The 11,946-nt window shown below is 35.1% G+C and overlaps 1 protein-coding gene across 1 annotated transcript in view; it reads right to left on the reverse strand.

Moving 5' to 3' along the window:
* Positions 1-658: 658 nt before the first annotated feature.
* The window catches only part of CGRRF1 (cell growth regulator with ring finger domain 1), a 27,347-nt gene continuing 16,059 nt past the window's right edge, over positions 659-11,946 (reverse strand). The window contains exons 2-6 of the mRNA XM_010847722.1: positions 11,049-11,188; positions 7,966-8,143; positions 7,662-7,809; positions 1,545-1,652; positions 659-1,321 (exon numbers count right to left, since the gene is read on the reverse strand). Coding sequence (XP_010846024.1) covers positions 1,001-1,321; positions 1,545-1,652; positions 7,662-7,809; positions 7,966-8,143; positions 11,049-11,188 — 895 coding nt within the window. The 3' untranslated portion in view covers positions 659-1,000. The remainder of the gene's footprint in view (positions 1,322-1,544; positions 1,653-7,661; positions 7,810-7,965; positions 8,144-11,048; positions 11,189-11,946) is intronic.

Raw genomic sequence — 11,946 nt, forward strand, 5'->3', positions numbered from 1 at the left:
GGGAAAAGTGGGGAATGGGGCTTTTTTTGACTACCAGGTTCCTCAACTCCTAAGAGGATGTAACATGGGATAAACAAAGTGATTTACTATTCAGAAGGACATGGGGTTAATCTGGCATTAAAACACACACACACACACACACACACGAGAAAAAAATGGTTTGTTTCTTTTAGTGATTTTTCTGGCTTTGAAACCTCTCCAGTTTTGGATGGATTCTTTATGCAGGAGGAAATCTAAGGTAAGGTATTGAGAGTCTCACAGATCTTCCCTAGTAGGTCACATCCTGCTAATCTAATCATATTTGACAATAAATTTAATTATCCAAGAAATTTTATTACCCATGTTTTATATATCTGCTTCCTATAAATGAGTATCATTTAAATCTATGATACACTGAGAACAGTCAAGAATTATTTCTTGCATTTATAATTTAAGAAGCTATATTTAAAAATTAAGATATGTTTATGTGACTATGATTATAAGGAAAATGAGAAACCAAAACAGATGGATATTTATAAAAACTGATATTTCAGGAAAGGATTTAAAATTAGAAGCCCTTTCCAACTCTTTTGTAAACTAAGAAACATACAATTATTTTAGAAGAATTCAGCTTTTACCCAATTGCACTCCAGATTACATCAAAGAAAAAACATTCTGAAATCTTAAGACTTTTACTTCCTCAAATTTTAGGTGGATTGCTTTTCAGAATTTTTCTAATTGATATTACATGAAATCCTCTAGCTGATAAAAGGCCAAATGTTTACGTTCTTCACAAGAGGTTGAATGGGTTTTTATGCATTGACACAGAGTGGAATTTCAGTATTTGCCATACTGAACAGCAAGGAATAATTAATTTTCGCCATCCATGTATCGTACAAATATGAAGTTAAAATAGAATTTTCACTGACGGTTAACACTGTAGATTCCATGTTCTGATTAATTCCAAGAATACAGTTTGCATCTTCAGTGGGAAGTGTACTTTTCAGTTGCTACAACATCCTCAGAGACTTTTCAGTTTGTCTTTATCTTGCTCTTTTTGACTGCAAAGTGCAAAAGATTCCTGAACGAACTGCCTACACATTGGGCACTGTTGAAAATACTTAACACAGCCATCACACAAGCACGTGTGTCTACATGGCAAGAGCACCCAGTTCACAGTCCCATTCTGGCAAACCACACAGTCCTTGCTATTCTCTTCTGGAGGCTCCACTTCACTTTCAGAGAGTCCTGCCTTTTCTAGCAAACTTCGGTCTGTGTTTTTTTCTTCTGGAGAAGAATTGCTGGAGGGAGTGGAATTATTATTTGCAGACATGAAAAGTTGCTGAAAATCAAAGAAACAAATGTAAAAATAATTACAAATGACAATTATGCTTCAAATACAGGGGTTATAAGAGCTGCTAAAAACATATGAACTAGCAAATCTAATAGCAAATAAAAGTTAACTTGTGTGATAAGTAACTGAAAATATTATCTCTTTATAATAGTCATTCTCTGAAACTCTGCAAACAGAAAAGACAAAAATAAGACTCGAGGGTACAACTTACCTTAAGATCATGAAATTGACCTTGAGCTAGAAGTAAATATTGATATAATATCCTACAGGAGAGTTTATAAGTCTTATCAGGAATATGAATTACTGACACCATGGAAATCTAAAACAGAAATTGAACACCAGTCAGTATGTGATTTCCTTTTATTATTTCACAGATATGTGAAAAATATTTCTCAAATAAAAATAAGAAGTTGATAAATTAGAAAACTTATAATAATTTCCTTAAATCACAGTCACTAGAACCCATTTATATATATTTTGCCAGAGTTACTTTACTTATCCTCAAATTCACAAATTTAATGTCATCCAAACAAAAATAGCAATTAGTTTTTCATATAGCTACATGAGTTGACTGTACAATTAAAATAAAACATAAGAGCTAGGAAAATACTGGAAAGAAAGCTACGAGAGGGACTAAGTTCAGTCAGATGTTAAAACATACTACAAAGCCTCTAAAATTTTAAAGCACACTACAAAGCCTCTAAAATTAAAACAGTGTGGTACTGGCAAATGAATAGATAGCTGGATGGAACAGAATAAACAGTCCACAAACAGACTTAACCTTATATTCAAATATAAAGGTTACATTTCAAATAACTAAACGAAGAGAGTCTTTGTAATAATAAAAAGTACTGATAGCTGTTTGGGAAAACAAAATTAGACTCATAATTGTAAAAACTAAAACTATACAAGTACTAGGAAAAAAACATGAATTTCTTTTTAGTTTCAGTGTAGAAAAAGATTTTCTATGACTCCAACCTAGAGGCAGATAAATATGACAAATATAACTACATAAAAATGTAAAATTTGCATGACAAGAAACACTATAAGTAAAGTCAAAGGACATACAAGTTGAAATACATATTCACAATGTACATCACAGACATAAGTGAATATCCTTAACTTATAAAGAACTTTTAAAAAATTGAAGAAAAAGTGAATAAAAATTCTATACAGAAATGGGGCAAAGACATGAACAGATAATTTACGGAAAGATAAAACATGGTCCTTAGCCATATTAAAAGATGTTCAATTTCACTTATAATATGATAAACGCAAATTGAAACTTCACTGAAATATCACTTCTAGCTCATCAGATTAACAAAAATTGAATAGCTTATCAGTACACTCTATGGAGAAACCATCACTCTCATATACTGCTGGAGGAAATGTGTTAAAAAAAAAAAAAATTCCAAAGGAACAACTCCAATGGAGGGGAATTTAGCAGTAGGTAACAAAACGAACTGCATTTACTTAACCTTCAACCACATAACCTCACCAATATTAAACTACCGACACACAAGTTATCCAGTGCAAGATTATTTGTTACTACAGAATACTGGAAACTACCTGAATGTCCAACCACAGGAGATTGGTTGAATAACTATGGCATTAATGCATGTATACCCTACATACAATAGAGTGCTAGGCAGCTGTTTAAAAAAAAATGAGGAAGATCTCTATGAACTGATCTGGAGTAATTTCCAGGAGATATAAAGTAAAAAAAGTGAGAATATGCATAGTGTAAAGTGTTTCCTACTTTTTGTATAAGAAAGAAGGGAAAATGAGAATAGATAGATATCTGTATTTTCTTACCATTAGAACAAGAAACATAGGAAGGATAAGCCAGAAAACAAACTTGGGGATGAAAGCATCATCTGAGTTATACCTCTTTACGTAGGTTTTTTACTTTTGAGAGAACTAATCCGAGGAATTTATGGGCACTGTTTTTGACGATAAATCCTCAGTTTGGGGCAGGAAATAAGCAAAGGGTAGTTTGAGGACTTAAATAATCAAATTCAGTAATGAATTATAAACCACTGGGAGGAAAAGGAATTTACGAAGCTGTGAGATAACAAATAGATAATTAAAGAGATAAATCAGAGGTCTCTTACTTGTAATAGAAGGCAGAGGGCTGAATGCAGAGCTGAAGTTGGAAAATAATCATTTTGCAACCATCATGGTAAAGATGAACTCTGATAAGAATCATTAATGGATATTAAATCCAAGGGGGGATTTTGATAAAGAACAAGATATTTGTATGGTCTTAAAGTGCCTTTTCACACACTGCCTATTATTTGCAAGGGAGGGAGAAAAAAAAAAAAGGAAACGATGGGAAATTAGATAATACCTTGACAGAGATCAAAATTAACATTGTCAATGAGGGAAAAGAACCTCCTATTCTTCTATAGGCGATGCCCTGAAAATCAAATGCTATCACCTGCCTGGTACACTGGCTGAAAATGCTTAACTTCAATCTAATCATGATGAAACATCAGACAAAATGAGGAATGTCCTGTTTTACAAAAACAGTGTGTGCATGTGACTGTAATCCTCAAAAATGCTAATGTCATATAACACAAAAAAAAGGCTATGGAAATGTTTCAGGTTAAAGGAGGTTAAAAATACATGACAAATATAATTTCTGACTCTAAACTACAATATGTTCTGGAGGGAAAAGACATGTTGTAAACAATACTGTTAGGCTGACAAATTGGAATGCAGGTAATAGATTGGATAAAATATTATACCAATGTTAGATTTATAAAGTAGATAACTACATCATAGTTACTTAAGAGAAGACACCTATTATTATTAGGAAATACACACTGAAGTACTTGGATGTAAAGAATCATCATGTATACAACTTATTCTCAATTCATTAAAATATATATATACATACACATGCATGTTGTTTGTTGTTGTTTTTAGCCACCAAGTCATGTCTGACTATTCTGCAACCTTATGGACTCTAGCCCATCAGGCTCCTCTGATCATGGGACTTCCCAGGCAAGAATATTAGAGTGGGTTGCCATTTCCTTCTCCAGCAGATGTTCCCAACCCAGGAATCAAACCTGCATCTCCTGCATTGGTAGGTGGATGCTTTACCACTGAGCCACCACGGAAGCCCATATATACATATACATATGGGCAAATAATGAAAATGGGGCAAATGTTAACAATTAGATCTGGGTCAAGGGTATATGGGTGTTCTTTTACATTTTTATTTTGGTGAGTTTCTGAAATTATATGCATATAAAGTTTAAAAAACAATGGCTGTAAACATACAATATTTTTTATAGCCTCATAAGGATATATTAATTTGGCAATGACTTTAGAGACTTTTAATATTATATCAAAATAACAGGATTGTATTTTGGTAGAAGACAGTAATGCTATCACCTATTACTAACAATCCTGCCATTTAATTTAACATCAAAAGCCTCTGAAGCTACTATCATGCTAGTTATGAATATATAGGTAGTTGTAGATATACCTTTGATATGGAAAAATGTACAAAACATATTATTAAATGAAAGCTGACCCCCAAAATAAAATGGACAATTTGATCCCATTTTTGTCTCGAAATTACATATATAAAGGTCTAGAAAGATATAGACAAATATAGTTACTGTCTTTGTGTGACAGAATACCAGTGATTTTCCTTTTTTCCCTTTTGGCCTTTCTAGATTTTCTATTTCCTTCCACAAACATACATTATTTGAGTAACACAAAACAGAAACTAGCATAATTTAGTAAAAGTGAAAAAAAATTTAAGTCCAAATCTTGCAATGACAGTCTTCACTTTCCTTATCTAGCTAAAATAACAAACTAGTTCCTAACTACAGGATCTGAATGTAATTTACAATAAGAGTTACAATAGGAATGAGAGAGTTTAATTTTATTTTTTTAGATTTAGAATCTCTGACTCCAGATAAAATATTGAAAAACCAAATGCCCAGTTTGCTTTTAAAATTAACAGAACATGACTACAAAATACACTAATAGACTTTGTTCTGGTATTAGGCCCTATCTGAGAGATGGAGAAGCTAGGATTAACAGGAAGGAAAGGAGGGAGCGGGCTGATAAGAACAGAAGACCCAGAGAAGGACCCAGGCAGGGAGGTACAAAGAAAGAGAGAACAGGATGGCTGACCTGTAGAGCCAGGTACCCAGCTGCCCTGTGGGAAAAAGCCCGGGCCAGGAGACTTAACTCCAGTTGGATCAGGGGTGGGAGAGCAAATCTTTCCCCATTTACAATGCCACTGAACTTTAAAGTGGTTGAAATGGTCAGTTTTATGTTATATGTATTTTACCACACACACACACACTCCTCTGTTTAGATGGAGGAGGAAAGCTAGAAAATAAGGAAGAGTCTGAGAATTCAAGCTGACAAAGAGCAGCAGCAGTGAGGGGGAAAGGAACCACAGGGGAGGCTGAGAAGAAGGTGACAGGTGTGACCCTTTCTGTTTCGACTGAAATCGGGCCTCATATCTTTACACACCTTCATAGTCCAGTGATTCTGCATCCAGATTATTCAAGAGACCCCTGCCTCTATATTTTCTCAACTTTTAAAAAACTACTCTCTAAAACCTGTAGTAGCTTTCAGTTGCTGCCAAATTATAAAGACCTTTTGGTTACTCTTGCCTGGAAAATCCCATGGATGGAGGAGCCTGGAAGGCTGCAGTCCATGGTGTCGCGAAGAGTCGGACATGACTGAGCGACTTCACTTTCACTTTTCACTTTCATGCATTGGAGAAGGAAATGGCAACCCACTCGTGTTCTTGCCTGGAGAATTCCAGGGACGGGGGAGCCTGATGGGCTGCCGTCTATGGGGTCACACAGAGTCGAACACGACTGAAGTGACTTAACCTTAACCTAGAAGAGATGGGGGGTGGGGGGACATGGTGGAGAGAGAAGGGCTATCTTGCCCAGGTAGGCGGGGTAAAGGACGGAAAGGCTGGAAATACGAAGCGCCCAACTCAGCAAATCTTATTTCCTTCGGTGGAAAAGACAGGAGGGCCACAGGAGCACGAAGGAAAACAGAGACAAGAGCTCTCCTGTAGACTACCCAGGAGCTTAGCTGTGGGGCTGTAAGTGGCTTGCTAACATTGATTGGTATGACTTTTTTTTTTTCCACTTAACAAATTTACTGAGTACCCATTGAGTTCTAGGTACTGTTAGGTCCTGGAAATAAACAAAAAGTTAGTATGACTTTTATTTGGAAAAAACAAACTGACTTCAGCTCAGTGGAACTTCAAATTAACATCCTCCTTCAAAAAAAACTACAGAGGCATAACTACACTGAGCAGCGTCTACATCTCCCAGTTAGGGTCTGCACCTTCCAAAACTCAATGCATGCTTGTTTCATGGAGATAATCCTGTTAAAAACAAAGGATGCTGGCACAGGACTACAAAGGCTCAAAATCAAGCCCTGGTTCCATCTCTTATTTTGTGAATGGCTGGGATTTTTCTTCAAACTCTCAGTGTTTATAAGAAGGATATTTGCCCTAACATACAAGGTTGTTGGAAGGAATAAAGTTACTGGTGGCAAATATACTTTGTATGTTACAAAGTGTCATAAAAATGTTACCATATCTGTATTAATCAATATATCTATTTCAAGCACTTCTGAAAAGTAGCAAATTGGTTATAAAGGCATTCTCATCATGATAAGATTTTACCAAAAGTTTATTTTCATGCACAAGCTTCTACTGTACTTAGAGGAATGTCAGGCTCAGGGCCTTTTAGATCTCTAACATGCTTTTATCTTCCTAATTGGGATAAACTACTGGACTAAAGAAATAGCACATAATGAAGAAAGAAGATTACAATAATTACTGAAAATATAGGGACCAAAGACATATAAGATGTAGGTGCAACAGGGGCTGTGATGGAAACAAGATGACTGCAAGCATGCAAAGAAAAGAGTGGACACTGTCTTAAAATTGAGCACTTCAGATCATTACAATATTTATTTATCTGGTGCTAAAAATGCCAGGAATAAACATGCTCCCTAACAGCCTTCTTCTATGTGGCAAATACCACAGAATACAGAATGAGGAAATTAACATAATTCAACTCTGTCTTTTATTTTCTAAATATAATCATATTCCTGCAACCCATATGGGAAACCACAAATCACACTCTGAAGAAGCAATACATATAAAAAAACTCTTACAGGAGTACTTCCCATACATTCATTTTCCAAGAAAAATGTGTCCAGGCCACAGAAATTAAAATAAATCTTTTTCTATCTCACCAAATAATTAAAACCCATCAATCAAATCACTTAAAAGTAATGCTTCCAGAATTTTAAAATTACTTACAATGTCATAAATTTCTCGGTCATCCTTATCGGCTAGGGTCAATAGCGCTACCAAAGGATAGCGAGATCTTGGCACTGTGCCAAAGTCTTCAATTTTAGTATCTCTTGGTAACTGGCAATATATTTCTTCTTTGCTGTCCTTTTTAATACTTTTTGAAGATGTAAAGGTAAATTGCCACTATAAGCAAAGAATACAACAATATACCAAAAGGAGTAAATAATAACTTAGGAACGCAATTTTATTCATAGAAAGTCTTAAGTCTAAAATTTTCATGTGCTAATGGATGTATCAAATAAAAGGATACAAATACTGCTCTTGATAGAGATATTCACTATACAGAGCATCTTCTAATGCTCGTGGAGTGCTTATCCGGAAGCAATAAAAGTGCTTCTGCAGAGCTTCATATAATTTTTGAACACTGCACCCCCAGTAGCATGTAAGGAGGCTATCTTCAAGGCAATCTGTTGTCAAAGTTATGCCAGCTGTAGAAAACAAACGAGACAAAGAGAAGAAAATTACCTAATGTAATTTCTATTACAATTATACACAGTGAGTAACAAAAGCTTCCTTTTGGATGCTGGCCAGGCTGATGGCAGTTAAAGGGACTCATTAAAGGGTATGTGTCTATAAATGAAGGAAATGGTCTCTGAAACAAAAGATATAAAAACTTCAATGTCTACACAGTTTTGAAGCGCTCTCAGTAAACTCTGTTACATTATTTCATACTTAGCCTTGGAAGTTATAATATTTTTTTGGTGACTTCAAGACTGCCCACACAGATTTAAAAGACTGAAATACAGTTCACTATTGATAACCTACTGCTCTAACAGCATATATAATCCTCACTACAAGAACTAATAGAGCTGTCTCCCAAAGTGCACGTATACAACCATGGGGGCCACAAGATGATCAGTAGAATAGAAAAAACATTAAAAAGAAATTGAGCTGTATTAATATGAACATACTCAGTGACAACACTAATATACTCTTGTCATCCAGTCAATGTCCCATGTATGGGACAAATATGAGGAAAGAGTGGAGATTCCAAAACATGGAGGGGTTGACAGTGATGCCCTCACTCATTTGCTTTCAGCATAATAAAAGATATTATAATTTAAGTAAACCTGATTATGTAGATATATGTTATAAGTGAACATACAATTATCTTTTCTAAATTAAAATTTTTTTATTGGAGAGTAATTGCTTTATGCACATACAATTATCTTATGTAGTTTTACCTATTAACACTTACATAGGACTGTATGCCAGCTGTATGACTTTTTCCCCTTGCCTATGGCAGTTGTAGCAATATCAAGTTCAAGGGCAGCAACATTCACTTCTCATACTGTTGACACTGCAAGCTGCAACGTCTCGTGCTCAGTGGCCATGGCGTACTTACCAGAGCAAAAGGGCATGGTTTTGGTCCTTGTTCCTGACTGAACAGCTTTGGTATCTGATTCTGGCTCTCCAAACCTACTGGCAATTCTGTAAACTATTCAATGTCCTTTTATTGGAATCATTTCTGTTGTTTACAAATAGGAATTTTTATTGATGTATTACCTACTTCTTAAAGGGTGATCTCCTTGGGGAAGGAGCTACATAGACAGAAGCAGATGCTCTAGAGGACATCAAAAACTGACTGAGTTTTTCACTTTTCTTCTCAGTTTAGTAGTATGTACACAGAGGCTCAGATTCTGAATATGTACAGTAGCAGCAATGTTAAGCAAAAATCTTAATTGGCAGGAATTTCACATAGGTAATTGGAACAGAATTTGATTTCAAATTTTTATATAATTCCAAACATCACAGGTATTAATTCAAGAATAGAAAATTCAATTAGCTCTGTTTTTCAACTAGCTATTAAGTAGCTGAAGAAAAACATTCCATTAATACAAATTACATACATATATTAAAATCACACATACTTTCCTCTGTTTCACCCAAGAACCACACTACATGAAACAAGATAAAAAATCTGCAAGTAGATAGGAGAAGAAAAAACAGAAAAGGCGTATTAAAAAAAAGTAGAAAAAAGAAAAAACAGAATCTAGAAAAGAATTTCTTAATATATTATTAGCAAAAATGTGAGAAGATGTATGTTTAGAGCTCTGGTTATATCAAAATGCTGAAAGCCACACAAATATCAAAAGAGATTAAATGAATAAAATATGGAACACTTTATAATGAAGTACTATGAGTCTTAAAAAAGAATTGAGTCATATCATAATATCTGTATATACTACCGACTCTTTGTGACTCCATGGACTGTAGCCAGCCAGGCTCCTCTGTCCATGGAATTCTCCAGGCAAGAATACTGGAGTGGGTTGCCATTCTCTTCTCCAGGGGATCTTCCCAATCCAGGGATTGAACCCAGGTTGCCCGCACTGCAGGCAGATTCTTTACCATCTGAGCCACCAGGGAAGCCCAACAAAGTACTTACTGATTCTCTAACGTATTTTTCTGTTTATATCTCAGTGCTACGCTCATGCTTCTCCTGCTACCTAGAAGTTCTTCCAACCTCCCAAATAAACACCTACTTATCTCAAGACTCTACTCTTCAAAAAAAAAAAAGAAAGAGTGGGTAGGGGAAGAAAAGAAAAATAAGAGACAGACAGAACATTTCTCTTTATGAAGCTTTTCCTGCATACACCTCCCGAAACTTAACCCTTTCTTTCTTTTACTCCAGTGTTTCCTAGATAATGGGCTTCCCTGGTGGCTCAGATGGTAAAGCATCTGCCTACAATGCGGGAGACCTGGGTTCAATCCCTGGGTCGGGAAGATGCCTGGAGAAGGAAATGACAACCCACTCCAGTATCCTTGCCTGAAGAATCCCATGGATGGAAGAGCCTGGTAGGCTATAGTCCACGGGGGTGGCAAGGAGTCAGACATAACTGAGCTGCTTCACTTCACTTTCGTAGATAATCTTGCAGACAACTTATCTTCCCAAGTACAGAAACAAACAACTACCATGTATTGTTACCATTTAATATCAAAATACCAGAATTTCAGATGAAATGATGGTTGTTCTTCAGGAGGGTAGCAACGTTAATTAGCTCTACTTCTACTACATTGCTTTGCTTTTCTCTCTACGCTGAAGACCAATGAAAATGGCATAGCATCCTAATAAGACTTCTCTTATTAACTCCTGTGACACTTTATTCTTCTCATATAAATGCTTTTATTTACTAGTTGATGAGCTCCTTACGAGCCAGATTTGTGAATTACTAGTCATCGTGTCTCAGGTATGCAGCATAGCTCCTAGAACAGAAGAGGTGCTCAACAAATGTTTGCTGGGTCTGAGGAAGAGAAAGCAATAGAGAAAGAAAATTAAGGGGCTAAGAAAGGGTCATAGAAAGAGAGAGAAATCTTTGGAAAATAGCCACCAACTTGTAATTGAAGCTGAAGATGGATTGGTGATCTCTAAGCCAAAAGGATTCTTGACTTGTCTCATTTGCTTTTTGAAAACTCTTGTGTTGAACTGGGTCTCTTCTGAATTTCTCAGAATTACTGGAACATCCCAACCAAACCTGAAGAAACGTAAAAACAAAATAAAGCATAACTTTAACAAATACTGAAACTTTCTGTCATATGTAAAGTATTTTGTTTTTTATTAGTTACTCCTTTTAACCTAAGTATCAGAAAATTTACATTATATTGAAGAAGTAATCCAAAATTAAGAGAGATTAGATATCCCATAGAATTGGAATATATTGTTCACCTGGCTGAATCAACATACTCTTGAAAACAAAGATTTCTATTGTTAATTATTGTTGATTACAAAGGAGTTCCATGATTATAACCAAAATGTGCCTAATACAATAGCAAAAACATGATAGAATTACTGAACTTCTAAATGATATAAAAAGTAAATATATATTTAATATGTAGACTATTTGATATTATTTAAGGGACAAAAGAATTTTAAACACTAAATATAGCCCTTCATTAATATAACATATTCTCTACTTTTAAATTTCATGTAAAAGTATGATAAAGAACAAACTTAGAGGGAAAATGGAATGCATAAATTCAATTCCTTATAATGGTAGAAATAAGATAAGTTAACTCAGTTTAAACAAAATAACTAAAAATGAAAACACATTAGTTAAACCAGGGGACTTTAGTTTAAGATAGCACAGTTACTTTAGTACACTGTTTTCTCTCCAAACACGTAGCAGTGACTGATTAAGAAAAAGACAAATCAAAAGGAGCCCACTGAAATGAGTAAACAAATAGTGGTTTAGTCACTGTTTAAACAAAGCAATACTACCACGCAACAATGAAA

Source organism: Bison bison, unplaced genomic scaffold (assembly GCF_000754665.1).
Source record: "Bison bison bison isolate TAMUID 2011002044 unplaced genomic scaffold, Bison_UMD1.0 scf7180017864254, whole genome shotgun sequence".
NCBI lineage: Eukaryota > Metazoa > Chordata > Mammalia > Artiodactyla > Bovidae > Bison > Bison bison.